The following is a 16,765-nucleotide window of genomic DNA, read 5'->3' as shown; positions in this document are numbered from 1 at the left end:
GAGGGCAGATTAAAGCAGGACACGTGGGGAGAGGCCTCTGATTGAGCTCACCTCCCTGTCAGCCTGCTCTTGTTTTTATTATCATTCAACAAGCCATGAGCCAGTCTGAGGCCCCTGTTTATTGTTAATACCTCCAAATCTGAAGATGAGGAAACGGTAATCTCAAGGCTCCTGTTGTCTTGCAAATCACTTAAGATGAACTAATATGTGGATCGCTGCTATATATATATATAGACCCTTCACGGAACGATAAGGCAGTGGCAGAGGGGCTTGAATGGGCGACATGAAGAAAATAGGTGAATGGAGGGATTTTAATCAGAGGGGATGCTGTGCGACTGGCTGTGGCGTTTTGGAGCCATTGTTTTGACACGGTTGAAATGGCTTGAAATGGCTTGCCTTGGCTCCATGCCAGCTGGTTACATCATTAATGAGCCAAACACAGAGGCTGTGGACAGAGCAGGTTGTTGTTGCAATAATGGCAGAGCTGGTGGTACAGTAGGCTTTCATACCGACGTGCTTTGTATTTATTTTGGAGGAAACAAAAGGACTATTGTCGCTGTGAGGTTCAGTAGAGGCTAGAGCTGTGGGCAGACGCTGTAGTAAGTGCATGTTCGTCACACGGCACTATTGTTACCTGGAAAATGTAGCGGCATCAGCAGATGATAGCACAGGACACACGGTGAAGGTCATAGCACTTTGGCAGGCAGTGAGTGTATTACAGAGCACAGAGTGTGACGCAAGCCTTTACAGTTACCTTGCATGCTCAATTTGATGCCGGCGTCTTATTTATTTATTTACTTCGCTTGTCATTGTGATGGTCGCCCATTTATTAGCTCTTTTATACACGCATGAATAATTAATCAGCCTGTCAACCTGCTCTTTCTCTTGATAAGTGCCTCTCTGGCTGCAGTCTGTCACTGAATTAAATGTGTTTTTAATTGGGAGGCATTGGGAGAAAGCAGGATTTTGACATTATAACCCATTCACACACACTATAATAGAGAAACATGTCACAACACTAGAGAATGGCTGCATTGCAAGCCACACAGGACAGCTGTTTTCAACTGAAGCCTGCTCTCCCACACACAGACGACTGTATAACACTGACACAGTCACACACTCAGCAGTCACACACTCCAACCACAACAGTGAGTCAGCGGACTCACAGACCTAGAGACAAACACCTCTGTCAGCAAACACACACAACTCGTCGCTGAGGACGCCTGGAGAAGTTTCCATCCAGCTGGGTCACTTTCCATTCATCCTCCTGTCCTCCGTCTGTATGTCTGTCTGTCTGTCCCTCGTATCATATGTCTGTTCTCAGGCTTTACCGTCTCAGAAGTTATGATTGTAATGAGGAAGGAGGAGACATTTAATGACTAATCTGCTATTTGCAGATGTAGACATTTTGCTGACGTCCGTGTGATGTTTTTTTGTTTTTTTCCACTGTCTTTTTTTTTTTATGTACACCCTTACATAACGTACTGTCACTCTCTCGAATTTGTGACGGTTATTTTGAGCATCAAAGCAACAAAGGAAGGGAGAAAATATTGTGTCATTGTGTCGTTTAATCTGATTTGTTCTAGCTCATCAGATGTGACATATTTCACACCAATGTTTGGCTTTGGAAAGGGCAAAGGTTAAATGAATAATTTTATTGATCTGCAGATTACTTTGTCGATTTATCATTTGGCTTGTAAAAATGTGAAATATGCCTTTCAACTGCTGTTTTTCTTTTTCTTTCTGCCCATCAGTCTAAAACCGGAAGATATTCAGTTAACTATAAAATAAAACGAAGAAAAGCAGAAAATCCTCACAATTGAGAAGATTATATTAGATTATATTTTTCATTTTTGTTTGAAAAATCCCTTCAAGATTAATTAGTTAACAAAATATTTGTTGATTCTTTTGCTGCAGATTGATTAAAATGTTTGTTTTCTAGAGCAGACATTCGTGACATTGTTGACATTATAATTAAATTAAAGTATCATCCTAGGCAAGTCCTTGACAGATTTATTACCTGTCTCAATGAACTGACTTGATCTGCTATTGGTGGCCATTTATTAAGTAACCCATTCCCTCTGGAGTGTTGTATTATTTAGAGAAAGGACAACAACAGTCCTCTCACTCCCTGCTCATCAAACATAAATCAGGCCTGAATTTTAATATGATCCAGGGCCGGCATTTCAAAACATTGTTGTGATGCACTCTGACCAGTTGTAGAGGTGAAGGCAAAAGGCAGAGGAGCAGAGGCAGGACAGACGGGATGGATGTAGACGCTGACGGTATCGTGTTCTGTGCCGGTAGGAAACCAGATCGGCATCTTGGCAAGGTTGAGCGATCCCGGCCCGGAGCAGTGGGCTCAGGTGTGCCGGCTCCCCCAGTCTGGGCACTAGGCAGGTGGAGATGGGCAGCTCACATTGGCCTGAAACCTTAGAGAAGTGCCGGGGCTCAAGTGTCAGCTAAAGGTTAGCGCTGTGTCCGTTAGGGTGACGTAGAACAAAGAACAGTCTCCTGCAAGGGGTATCTGGTTACCATGTGTCCAAGACGACACGACTATGAAGTGATAAGATTAGAACCAAAAGAAAAAGGACTCTCGATGGAATGTATGGTTCAACAATTTACTCGGCAAGGAAAATAGATGTGGAAACACCATCACACAATGATTGGCCTCGTTATTGAAATGACGTGTCGAACATTGTTTTCCTGTCAGAATTTCCAATACAATTTCCATTCCAACACAAACAGCCCTGGAAAGACAGGGTAGTTTTAGTGCTTAAAATAGCAATGCCAAACCAATTACCTCAGAAGAGTACAATAAGGCTTAAGACTGTTGAGTTTACAGCACACTGCAAGCTAAAGACAAACTTTATTATGTTCTCGAAAGCGGTGTTTGCTTTTTTAACAACACATAGAAGTGCTGAAACAATTAGTCAGATAGTCATTCCACAGAGAATTAATCAACTACAATTTTGGCTATTGATCAACCATATATTTAATAGTTCAGCGAGCAGAGATGACTAATAACATGATTATTTCAGATTTTTCTCAGTTTTAATAATAGTAAAAAAAAAACATGAGATCTTTAGCTAGATTCAACCTATTGTCAGTGGTGGAAGAAGTATTCAGATATCTTACTTATCAAAAGAAGCAATGCCAGTGTAGAAAAGAAAAGTCCAGTTTCAGAAAAATATATCATGAGTTTATTATTTATGCGTTGTACATATCATCTTAATGTTGCAGCTGGTAAAGGTAGGACTAATGTGGACATGTATTGCTGTGTAATTTAATATATAATAATACATCATTTATTTGTTAGTTATATTTTTTAATAGTTGTAGTCTTAAAAGTAATTTAAAAAAGCTTTGAAATATATGCAGTGCCATAAAAAGTACAATACTTGTATAACATTACAGAAAATGGAAATACTCGAGATTGTACTTCACTTTCCTTGACTGCCGATATATTATATATAATCCAATCATCCATATACTGAAATACAACATGCATTACACTTCACCAGCTGTGCAGCCATGCTCCTAGCTTTGCTCCAGTAATGCTTGCCTATTACCAGGGCTTGGTGTTGTGATGCACCGCCAACAGATGGATAAAGAGGGTAAAATGGTACAGAGCAGTAGGGTAAGACAGTGGTGAGTAGAGAGAAAGAGCTCATCTGTCCTTGCAGTGGTGGCCTAAGGTAAGAGCTGAAGCATCTTTTCGCCAACTTATATAATGTTGTGTAACTCTTTGGAATTACTGTCGCCTCTCAATTGTGTGACTCAACGTGGGCGACTGTGTGGACATACTTGCATGTTAAGAGTGTGTGAAAATGTGTCTGCACGTGTTTGTTTAACTGAGGCCTAAGTGCTGCTGACGAGGAAAAGCTCCTGCCTCAATTGAAACCATAACTACCAGATTGGTGGTAATAGGATTAATGTGTCTCCTCATGCTGTAAACTGATTTCAGTCTCCCCGCCGTGGACACACTGTCCCCGAGGGAGCCGCAGTCTAGCGCCGCTGCGTCGACCCTTTGTCGATACTGCTCCCCGCTTGAGCTATTGATCCCGCTTTAGTAACACTTGCCCCATTCACATGCCTCCCCGGCTCTTATGCAGCCCTCACAATTCACTCAAAGGTATTAATCATAAGTTGTTTTTGTTGTTTTGTAATACTGAGGATTTGCTAGTATGCTAATACTAATAGCGGCTTTGACAGAAGCCGTGTTTGTCTGTGTGTGTGTGTGTGTGTGTCACCACACACACACACACACACACACACACACACACACACACACACACACACACACACACACACACACACACACACAACATCCGAGTTTATCCGTTGATACACATTACCTCATCCAAAAGAGTCAGCAAGTTAACTGTAGGTAACAGTGTTTCCTCACTGGCCACAAATTACCAAGTATGGACAACAACAGTGCTGTAACATCACTGAGAATATGTAGGCTATGCATGGAAAAAGCATATTAATATTACAGATTAAGAAGGGTAAATAATCCAAACTATTTTAATAACTCTGGAGGTCTTCTGAAGCAATAAAATGTCAGGCACTTTAAATATACGTAAGCAGATTTTAAGTAAACTTCAAAATAGTAGTCAGTTAGTAGTCACTTGGTTTTCTGGTTTTAACACCATACCAATGTATTACTTTTTCAGCTGTGCAGCAATCCAAACACACTTCCAACTAGAAAGGTGCACTCAGTGGCGTGACAGTCATACAATCTTGCCCCAATTTGTTTTTAATTTACCAAGATGTCTGCCCGTGTTGCAGCGGCTGAGTTTCAGCGAGGTACAGCATTGTCTCTACTGGTAGTTCAATTAGCCATTAGCTAAACACACACTGTAGAAAACAAAAGTGAATTCCAGAGCAGCAGACGAGAAGTACGCAGCAATGTATGTATAGTTCTGTTAGCTGTTAGCAACACACACTGTCCATTACGTTATGTGTCAGCCAAACACACCGCAAATGTTATCTCAGCTGTGTTATCACTAGCGGCCCCTACTGGCCAGGGCCGGTTAATAGTAGTGAATGAGGAGTCAGCAGGAAGTCAATGGCAGTGTAAAACATGCAATAAAAGGTGTTTTGAGAAAGTGTGGGTGACCGCAACCACAAGAGGTCCCTGAGCATGCAGCCATTACTAGGGACCCAAAGTATTATGAAGTTAGCTGCAGCAGAATCTGAGTTTAGCCGTGGACAGACACAGAGGTGCACTCTCAATCACTCACGGGCGCGCGCACGCACGCACACACACACACAGACGCGTGCACACAGGCAACCGATCACATAATTCTCCTGACAGAGATAATAAAGGTTTAAGGAACGGCCCTTTAAAGCTTTTACAGAAAGAAATTGTGAAACTGTGTTAACAGTATATGACTGCAAATGTAATGATAGTGAAAAAAAGAATGGCTGGCAAATTAGTTACGTTGTCCCTCATGCTAGGAAGAATAAAAGTATCATATCTGAGAGGAAGAACAACACAGTAATCCATAGGAGTTAAATACATAACAGTAAACCTTAACATTTACTGTACAGTTGTTAGCTTACAAGCTAGCAGCTGTGTTTGTGTTTAGCTCGAAACTCTCTGTTTTTCTCTTTTAATTCCCTCCAGTCTGCCCCTGGATATTTTCAACAAGTACAAGTAGTGAAATACATAACCATTAATCCAACAGTAATAACCTGTCACTTAGAATGTTTGTATTGGAAAAAAACATTAGCCTAAGACATGAACCATAATGGCTAACTTAGTTGGCACTAAACTGATTGCAGGAAAACAAAATTAACAAAGGATAACTTGCTATGATTAAAAAGTGTACCATAGATAATGCTTTGTGAAATGGTATTTTGGAAGTTGATAATAGGTGCCAGCCAATATTTGCTTGGTCACAGATCTGACGAAAGGATGAATGTAGCAATGTACGTTAAACTGCTACAGAACTGTACAAGAGGTAGTTGCTAGGCTATGTCTATGAGAAAAACAAGGCGGATTATGAGCATTAAAGCATGTAAACATGTTGTAACTGTAACTTGAGCATAATAGGGCCTATTTAACTGAAACACACACTGATCCACTCAGTAACAGGTTCATTGAGATGTTATCCTGTGTTGTAGTATAGGGCTGAGTGTAATGGAAACAATCTACATATTTTGAATATTTGTTTTATTTTCGACGTTGTTCGTTGTAATTTTTGGCAGCCAAAAGGTCTGCTGTGTTTTAAACACAATACGTTTTCATGTCACAAGTGATAGTTGTAACTGCATACAGACATAATCTCAATGGAAAGTTGGCTCTGTTTTAGAGAACAGTAATGGAAAATTAAGGAATGCGATAAGCAAAAATGTGCTGGAACAGACATGCATGCAGGTATGAGGTTTATGATCCAGCTGGGTCTGTTATCTCAACAATCTGCCTCTCTTTGTTCAACCTCATTAGACTGGATCCAGTTTGGCCCTTTAGGGAGGACTGTAATTAAAAACGATGGTCCACATACTTAAAAAATGAATTTTCTTAATTTTTCCAACGTAATCTATTTTTAGTATAACACTGTCCTTGACTCACCCCGAGGCTCCGTGGCCTAGTTTGCTAGTTTTCACCTAAATCCCGTTCAAGCACGAGGGTCTGGATTAGACTGTGCTAAAGCCACGCACGTGTCGCAGAGAATGATGAGTGATTCGCCCAAGTTCGCCCCAAAAAAACACGGAATAACCCTTTTTTACGTCGCTTTTAGGCTCAATTAATCTTTTCATTTCGATCCAAAATGCCAAATGGTGTAATTCAATATAGAATTGGTCTAGCTTGTGGATTACAGTCGTGTAATTTAAATACTGTACTATCTTAAATGAGAAATTGTGACTCGGCCAGTGTGGCTGCAGATTCGCACAAAAAGGATGCTTGTAGATACTGAATTAGGGCTGCAACCAATGGTTATTTTCATTTCTTATTAATATCCTTATTATTCTCTTTGAAATAGAGATAATGGTTAATCATTTAGTCTATGAAATCCCGGAAAACGGTTAAAAATGTCCATCACGTTTTACCAGAACCAATGCTAACATCTTTAAACTGCTTGTTTTGTCCAAACAACAGTCCAAAACCCCAAACTATTCAGTTTACTATCATAGAGACTAAGAAAACAAATTTTTCAAGTTTATAAATTATTCATCTTTTGGTTCATTGTCAATCTGTTTTTGTTCTCCACATTTAGCTGTCCAATGCCAGTCCAACAATACAAAAGCTTTAATTTGAAATTAAAATCGGGCTGATTCTTTTGTTGCCTTTTTGCGTATGTTTAGTGTATTTTCAGTCACATGGCTGATCAAAGGAATGATGGGATATGTCGGTGTGTTTCAGATGATGTCTCACCACTGACAGAGAACAAACTGAATATGTGAGCCTTACTTAGCTGCCTAAACTGCACAATCAGTTGACAAAAGACAACAATGAAAGTCGACAGCATGCTGGAAAGTCACAGTTTGAACACAATTCACTGAGAATACAGTCAGAATCTGGTATTTGTGTGGACGTTTTCGGTCTTCAGTGCGTGTTTATCCTTCATTGTGTTTACCGTGCAGACAGAACAGGATGGACCTGAAGCTCTGCTAATTGTAAGCGATCCCTACACAGTGAAGAAATGTAATCCTTCCTTTACATAAGATGGGAAAACACTTAAGTCACAGTCATCTGTCACAGGGTTACACCAAACGCCGCCACTTGACTGATTCATTACCTTGAAGAGGTGTGAAGTAGATAAACTGTAAATACATTTAAATTCCTCAGCTTTATCTTATCTCCTGTACCCTGTTTGCCTCTGCACCGCTCTGTCAATCACTGCTGTTTATCGTTCTGCTTCCTGACTTTGCCCCTGATGAAACCCTGTTGACAACGTTCGATAAACCTGCGCATCATCCCTAAGCTGACTGATCTTTTGTTTGGTTGATTGTATGTCAGGACCACTTGCTGGTTCTGCGTTTGCTGCCTCCCTGTGCCCCTGAACGTGGGTTTTGCCCGCAGTCATGTCCTGTTGCCACCATCATAACAGCCTTTCCATTACCGTCAGGAACATAACTGCCTCATTACCCAAAAGGCAATCAGCTGAAGGATGAACCCTGCAGCCACTTCGGCCGTGGCTGCAGGGTTCATCCTTCAGTTCATCCTTCAGTTCACCAGTAAGCTTTACACCACTCCACATTGGATTGTTACTGTGCTTGATTGCTTTCTGTCTATTTTGGGACTTTTTTTGTGTGCCGTGTTCTCCCACCTATCAATATTTTTTATCCCCCTTCAAGACATGAGGCAACAGTTACCTGAGGGAATGTTCAACTTCTATTTAACAGTATAGTCATGGCTCTTACTACATAATACACATGATCATTTAGAAATACAATTTGCAGTTCAAGCACTGTAGTAAACTCTTTATTTTGTGGTACATTGGCAGCAGCTCATTTTATATTTTCTCCCAAGAGGATTTTGTTTACTGTAAACTGTGTTGATAGTTATACTCTGGCAGCAGGAAACAGCTTTTTAGTTGTCCCTTATGGAGAAATAAAATAAAGGAAAAAAAATGATGATGAAAATCTGTAGAAATTTTAAACTCGGAGCCTTAAGAATATTTCTCTTCTGGTGCAACATGAAATGTCATTTTCTTAGCTTTTATTATCTTTAAGGGGGCCTCTTTGTCTAAATAAATGTTTTAGCTCTGCGCCCCATTTAAAAATGGTTGCACAAATTTGTATTAATTGAGTTCTACGTGATAATGGCATTCTTATAAATGGGACGCAAGAATAGAGATTGATCTGATAAGTGAAATGTGTGAAAATGAACGTGAGAGGAAAAGCAGATTCATGTTACAGGTGACTATTTGCATGTTGCAAATTTGTTAAAACGGTCCCCCTGGGTTTCTCAGTTGTGCAGCAGCATGCCCGATACAAAGAGACAATCCAGGACAGGAGAGGAAGAGATTTTTTCCTGTTGAATTCACCATGAATGTTATGTAAAGGTGATATGAAGATGCAATAACGACAGCACTTGCCTTTTCAATCAAGCCAAATAGTGGTCTATTTGAGAGCTGTGACTTCACACCTACTCATCTCCACCGTTTCCAACATAAACACATCAGATTTTTCTTGTTGGATAAACAAACTCGTGAGTAAAACATAGACTTTAATGGGAGATGGAACCATGAGGGTGATGTTAGGTTTAAAAATGAGTTTTGCCGGTTACTGTATGTGAGATTAATATTCTTGTCCAGCTGCTTCAATAGATGTTGTTATTGGCCTTGTTGAGAATAAACAAGAACATTCTGTTCCTTTCTCCTCTCAGTCACTGCAAATACAGTAGTAGCAGGTGCTGGATCATGCTGTGTATTTGTGTGTGTGTGTGTCTGTGTTTGTGCGGTTAAAACCGGTCTATCTCTGCTGACAGGCGGACAGTCGTCCTTCAGTTGTGCTTAGATCCTAATGGTGCTAACTGTGACATTACTTTACCATGCAGACATGCCCTGTGTGTGTGTGTGTGTGTGTGTGTGTGTGTGTGTGTGTGTGTGTGTGTGTGTGTGTGTGTGTGTGTGTGTGTGTGTGTGTGTGTGTGTGTGTGTGTGTGTGTGTGTGTGTGTGTGTGTGTGTGTGTGTGTGTGTAAAATACAGCAATACCAGCTAACTAATTGTGGAAAACACAGCTAAGAGTCCTGAACACATTGTGCACATTGCAAACGTGCACACACAGAACAAAGGCAGTGGGTTACCGAGGGAACATTGCTATGGCAGATGAGCAGGCCACTTTTGAGGCCGCTGTAACCCAACACCCCTCTCCTCTTCCTCGTTCCCCCTCCTCTTCCTCCTCGCATTCCCTCAGGATGTCCGCTCATAGAGGCCACATAAATTAGTTATGAGCACGCTCACTTATTACACTCCAAACGGCCGTAGATGTATCAGCATCAGTGGTTAAAAACAGACAGTACGTGCTATTATGGAACTTGATCTCAGAGATTTCACACATCTCTCCTCATGCCAAAACATAAATTTAGGTTAAGGAAATACCTGCTGTGTGTGTGTGTGTGTGTTGTGTGTGTATGACCAAGACCACCTTATTGGGTGTCACACATGGAGTTTGATGACATGTGAGTCATAGTAGCTGGCTAAGGCTCATGGAAAATTCACAGTTTGAACAAGGGCTTAAGTGGGCTCTGCAGAAGGGGCCAAACAAGTGCCTTGTTGTCATTCTCAAGCTAATTGCAATTAAGCCTGAATCAGAGGAATTTGAATGCAAACAATAGCTGGTTGAATGCTTTCAAATCTAAGTAGGCGGTAGATTCTAGATGGATACATTTGCTGATTATTTACCCCAGTTCCTTACATCTTCACTAATTAATATTTTTATACTAGCAGTGGCAGGTGTCTCAACTCTATGGACCTTTTTATAGCATTTTTAGCGAATTGTTTTGGTGTTACAGCCCACAATTTTACTGATTTGGTTCCCATTAACAGTTCTCATCAGCATCCTTTCAGAAGTAAAAGTTAAAAAAAAATCCCGATAAATTGTCTTTTGCATCTAGCCTTTGAACACAGGGAGGCTTACATTTTTGTACATGTTTCTTTGTACTAAAGATATGCTTCTGTGAAGTTGTATTTTGAATCCATAGAATTAGGCAAATCATAAGAGACTGATTTAAACAGTAATCTGGTTTTGCAGAGGGTGACCCTTTAACCTCTTTAATACAAGATTCTGACACATTACTTCTTCTGTTTCAACACAATTTAAAGGGAAGAAGATTTGGTTAATGAGCAAACTTAACACTTGGCCGTCCCTGTGTTGTTGTGAGTCACACTCTCTCGGGATGCAGCATTCTAATTGCTAAGTTGGTCGGTAATTCTCCTCAAAACACATAAAAGGTAGTCACACATTCCTGACTTGACCTCTTTTTCTATGCTTCTCTAGAATGCACCTTTTATGGCGAACTAGAAACCTGACTAAAAATGGTATTAGGGAGCCTGGAGGTGAAGTCAGCTCTGAAGTTTATCCAGCCAACCCGAGGCGTTTAGCAAAGGGAAAACCAGATGCACTTACATGGGGAGAAGAAGTGGAAATAAAACAAGAAGGGAAGCAGGGAAGATTATGAGTAAATTAATCTGCTTATTGTTGAAATGCTAATAATTTTTCCACAGTGTACACCACACTGCAGCATAACTGTGTTTCACAGCTTGCACTGTCATTTACAACTCTGCATGTGTCAGACACGGTGGTGATGTGATTTCAGAGATGCAGAAGACTTCCTGTACTTGGGAGTGTATTCTCATAAAAACCATTGCTATGAAGTACTAGTTTAATAGACATCCATCAAGGACTGTAAAGTAGTGGTACTATAATGATTCATTGTTCATCGTATTACAACTAATGTCATGAGCTTCAAAAAGTTATTCAGTAGTTTCCTGATCACTAAAGACAAATAGTGTTACATCTGTTTGGGATTTATTTCTTAGCAGTAGTAAAACACATATATTTGTATGTGTTAAAAGGTGATGTATGTCATTAGGAGATGCACAGAATGATAATATACAGCTACATTCTTACATTGCATCTCCATTTTAATTTTATTTTTTTACATTTAGTGCTCACTTTACTTTCCAGTCCCGAAGTTACGTATCGTAATATAGTGTTAAACGATTAGTCGATTAATCAATTCATCGTTAAAATCGAAGCAAATATTTGATGGTTACAGCTTCTCAGGTAAAAGTAAAACTGAATATTTTATTACGAAAAACAGCAACTCTGTTTTACGGACCAATTGATTGACCAAACTAGAAAAAGGGACAAAACACTTAATCGTGAAAATAAAGTCCTATAGCAGTGCACAGGTTATGTCCAGGATTGTTGTGATGGATATAGGAATTAAATGATGTCATGACTGTGCATTCAATGCCACTAATTGTTAAAACCAGATGTACAGTATATGTGCAAGATTTTTTTTTTATGGATTCATCCAAAGGACACACAGTGTGTGCTGAGTTCCCAGGTACCTGGTGTCAGCCATCACTAAGCTGTCACTAATGTGCTGAGGCAGATCTCACAGCCGACATGCCGCCTGTGTGTTCCTCCAGCTAACGTGCACCCTTTCCATCCTGGTGAGAGGTGCTGTGTCAGCCGAACACAGGCGTGATGTGGGAATATTTCAGCCGTGTGTTTCCCACTGAAAATCTATTGAGACAAGCACTGGCACGCATTAACGCAATCATGGACTGATTTGATAAAGGGCCAACATGATGACCTATTGATGATGATGCTACTGACTGCACACGTGTGGCTCTCAGGACATCAGGCACATGAACAGATCAAAGGGATTCGGAAAAGGCAAAGGTATTTTGTCTTTGCACAAACTTTCAGTGCAAAGTGGTGGTGAAGAAACTGGTCAGTCCATCTAGCGTTTTGATTTTTTGAAAGAAGACTTTGCTTCATGGTCCCGTTTCCACCTGTGCTGAGATGGTCAGCTAGGAGACAAAGAACAGCGCTACTGCTGATTACTCAGAATCCAGCTCTCCCAGCGGCCTTTTTCCTTTTCCTTTCGCCCTCCTTCTGAGCTGCTTGATTGAGTTCACAGCCGAGGGGGCCACTTTGGTGCCCATGGAGAGGACCGAGTAATAAAACATAGGAGATGTGGGAATATATCATGTGGGTATAGTTAAAGACAAATGTGATGCATGAGGAGGAAGGGGGGAGTGATCAGAGATAGGAATGAGTTACATAAAGAGACAGGGAGAGTGAGGACAAACGGACGGAATCAGAGAGGATTGCAGGCAAAATGACGGGAAGTTGGGAATCTAATTTCACCATTAACTCAATATCACGTCTAATGCTCAGACAGAAGTGTCAATTAATAACTTAAACCCCAAAATTTGGGACCCTTTACCAGGAGGGGAACAACTCCTCTGGGTTGCTAGCACTGAAATAATTTGACAGTTAATCGATGAGGAGATCAACAGAAAATGTATCAACTAATTGTTTATGAAGCAAAAATAAATAGGAAAAAAAGATTTGCTGCTTCTCGCTCCTCGAATGTGGGGATATGTTACTTTTCTCTGTTCTGTATTTTATATTTCTGAAGAAATATAAATGTTTTTATGAGGAAATGTTTTAATTTAAGAAAGAAGAGAATTCATACTTTTACATACTGCATTTACTTATGTCTACTTGCTATTGATACACTGTGTTTTATCAGGATTAATGAACAGTTAATGTTTTTCTGCTTTTGCAGGAGAGGTTTGAGGCATTGTTTAGGATCTACGATGAACAGACGACTTTCCAGATGTTTAAAAGCTTTCGGAGAGTCCGGATCAACTTCAGCACCCCAGAGGCCGCTGCCCGCGCTCGCATCGAGCTGCACGAGTCCGAGTTCAACGGCAAGAAGCTCAAACTCTACTTCGCCCAAGTGAGTGTCAGTAAAGGGGTCTGGGAAAGGGCAGGAAGGGGTCCTGGGACAAGTACCGTCTAAGATAGATCAGTGCTTATTTACATGGGAAGTTATGCTATAAGTGCATCATTCACACACACAAATTCTCACAAACAAATACACACACACAAAACTCAGAAAAAGGAGTATAACTCTGGCTCTCCTATCCAGTCCTTTCACTTCATCTTTTTTATTCTCCTCTCTGGCCACACCTGACTGCTTCTTCAACTCTCCTGTCAAAGCTCATCAGTCACATGATTGAACACATGAACGCATAAACTCCTGATTTTCCTTCCATCGTAGCTGTGTGTTTGTGTGTGTCTGTGTGTTGCCTTTGGGGGAGAGAGGGAAAGAAAAACAAGGTGAAGTGTGTTTCTAGTACAAACACAAAATTCGAAGAGCATATATCTTCATTCCTGTAATGAAATTGTTAAACATATTGGCTTATAGCTACAAAAATAGACTAGATTTGGTTGAAAAACAAACGGTTTTGGCATCTAACCGGTTACAAACAACCATTTGAATGTCTTTATTTGGTTGTGTAGAAAGACCAGACAACCCATTGAAATGCTGCACCAAAGCTATGTTAAAACGACTGGTAATATCTGAGAAGAACTCATTTTAAAACACATTTAAGCCCAGATGCCTGGATGTCATTTGGCCTGCAAATCTTCAAATTCCTCCAGCCTCGGAAACCATGAGTCAACTTATAATTGTTGCCTGTTTTATCACAAATACATCACCCGTCACGAACCCTGCTGCGCCTCTCAGTACTTTGATGAAAGAGGATTAAGGATTTTAGCGCTCAGACAGATTCCAAATGTAGGTATTGTAATTATGGCAATCGGTTGCTATCAAAATGCCAAAACCCTGTCATGGGAAGGAGGCTGCAATTTAAGACTAAAAGACTGAAGCTGTGACGGCAAAACTAATGTGCTTCTATTCCTCTTTGGTATCAAGATTACATAATCAGTAAAAATACAAGAACTTTAAGAACTGTCTCAAATTGGCCCTTCTTTGTGGAGAATTGTGATTCAAAATTTAAATCAATTTGTCTACTGTCACTTTCCCCAGGCAGTATGGCATGAAGTTAGTCTGCAGCTATGTCCACTATCTAGTGTACTGAAGTAGTGAACCATGCGATAAGTGTATACATAGAGAACAATACATGAAATATTCTTTCCATAGGAACTCAACAGCTTCACCCACTTTCAAATAACTTTGGTCTCCTCTATATCCTCCTTCATCAGTTGTCATCTTCTCTCCAATAGGTCCAGAATGGCGACGAGGACATTGACAAGTCGTACCTGGCCCCTCCACAGCCCGTCAAACAGTTTCTGATCTCGCCGCCTGCCTCGCCACCTGTGGGCTGGAGCGCCAGTGAGGACGCCACGCCCGTCATCAACTACGACCTGCTGTGTGCAGTAGCCAAGCTAGGACCTGGTTAGTAATCTGTTAATTGTGTTCAACAAGCTCGTGCAGTATGCTCTTACACAAAATTAAAATACACAGACATGCACACAAACAATTCGGAGGAGGTGTCTAATCATTCTGATTTGAGTCACCCTGATACAAACAGGAAATATAATCATGCTCCTCAGCAGGGTGATATAGAAAGGTTATTTGTCTAGTAGGCAATTTGGGAAAAAAAGAAGTGGTTTGAACATTGTTGAATCATCACAGTTTTATTCTTGACTTTTCATGCAGGCATCTCAGTACATTCTGCAAAGCAGCATTAGGGTCTAATTTACCAGATCACGGATACATTTGTGTGATAGGCTGCCATAATGTGCCCATATAATGTCATTATGAATTGAGTGTAATTTAAAAATTGATCTTTCTATGTGAAACGGCTGTCAGCGTAGAATTTCCTGCTGCAGTGTTACAGTGCACACGGTCTCGGTCAGGCAGCAACATGAAGAATAAATAAATAAATAAGCTTGTAGCCCATAAATTACATCCACAGTGCTGGCCACCATCCGTCATTGTCAAGGGTGCTTAACCTTCACTTGCTGCTTTCTGACATCTCCAAGGAAATATGCATCAGTACCAATATTTGTGTGTGTTTGCTAATGGATTAGCATGGTGTCTTCTTTTTAGACTTTCCAAAGTCAAAAAAACACAAGCATAAGTCTAAGGAATTTTATGAATCTGCACAAACGCAAGCTAAAATCGTTAGCATGTTTAGTTCGCTCGCTTAATACTCAGTGTTTCAGCCAAACATCACTTCCATGGCCTGGATGCTTCAGAGTTTAGGGTTTCTGTCCCGCTTTGAATTTCATTTGGGGAGGTTTATACTCAAGCAACTCCAGCCAATGTTATTTGAGATAACGTTGCAATTGCTAAACACATCCTCATTCTAAAACAACATCTCTGGTTATGTTAAATCTGAAAACATACAAGTTGAAAATACAAAGTACTATATTATGTTAGTTAAGCTCCCAGATGGTAAGAACCAAAAAAACAGTTTAATGTTAAATGTTCCCTTACTTCTACAGGGATCATCTTTTTGCCTGAGACCTGGTGGCTTTAGCTTCACTCTTTAAGCATATTATGTACAGTATGTAACCATCACATGCCTGTTTAAAAAACGTTTTCTGAGGCTTGGTTTTGAAATGAGTCAGCTAGAGACAGCTTTTTTAGCAAACCCATAGATGAGCATTAGCACAGCTCAGCACAGTTACATTCGGTAGGTTTCGAGATTTTCCGCAGCAGCCTCGTTCCCCACTCAGCTTCTGCTCTCAGAAAATAACGACGCCTCTGTCTGCCTTGTCGACAAGATTTTAGATTGCAGAAACCTTTATTAAATTTCACCTTACACGCATGAAAAAGGTGTGTTACATTACCTCAATGTCGGCCCATGTTTGTGTATGTGGGCTCATGATGATGAAACGGAAAACAAAACTTCAAAAATATTTGTATTCATTTACAACCAAAAAGTATTGTACAATGTATATGCAAAACAGTATGTTTCAAACACACTGATTTAAATAAAGGAATGGAAATTTGGTTACAAATGTGGGTACAGAAAGTATAAGAACAAATATGGCAATAACAATGGATATGTGAGAAAAATAGAACTATTTAAAAATAAATAATAATAAAGGTATGTCAGAGGGGCCTTCAAATTATTTTAAAGAAATTCTTATCAGATCCACAACCAACATAGCGGATTTTCTCAATCTTCGGGCAAGACGTTCTATCTCCAGCCTTTGAGGATGTGTGGGTGGGGCAGCTTCCTTCCTTCTCAGGAAAACTGCATATCTAGCAGAAAAACATTACTTCTAAATCTGTATTCAGTTA

General features: G+C 40.3%; 1 protein-coding gene across 3 annotated transcripts in view; it reads left to right on the top strand.

Moving 5' to 3' along the window:
• The window catches only part of rcan3 (regulator of calcineurin 3), a 42,577-nt gene that overhangs the window by 21,449 nt on the left and 4,363 nt on the right, over positions 1 to 16,765 (top strand). For all 3 annotated transcript variants that reach the window (XM_054613936.1, XM_054613935.1, XM_054613937.1), the window contains 2 exons: positions 13,268 to 13,441; positions 14,734 to 14,905. In XM_054613936.1, coding sequence (XP_054469911.1) covers positions 13,268 to 13,441; positions 14,734 to 14,905 — 346 coding nt within the window. The remainder of the gene's footprint in view (positions 1 to 13,267; positions 13,442 to 14,733; positions 14,906 to 16,765) is intronic.

Source organism: Anoplopoma fimbria, chromosome 15, assembly GCF_027596085.1.
Source record: "Anoplopoma fimbria isolate UVic2021 breed Golden Eagle Sablefish chromosome 15, Afim_UVic_2022, whole genome shotgun sequence".
NCBI classification, from domain to species: Eukaryota; Metazoa; Chordata; class Actinopteri; order Perciformes; family Anoplopomatidae; genus Anoplopoma; species Anoplopoma fimbria.
The sequence above is the reverse complement of the archived record's forward strand: the minus strand, read 5'-3'. Positions and strand labels throughout refer to the sequence as shown.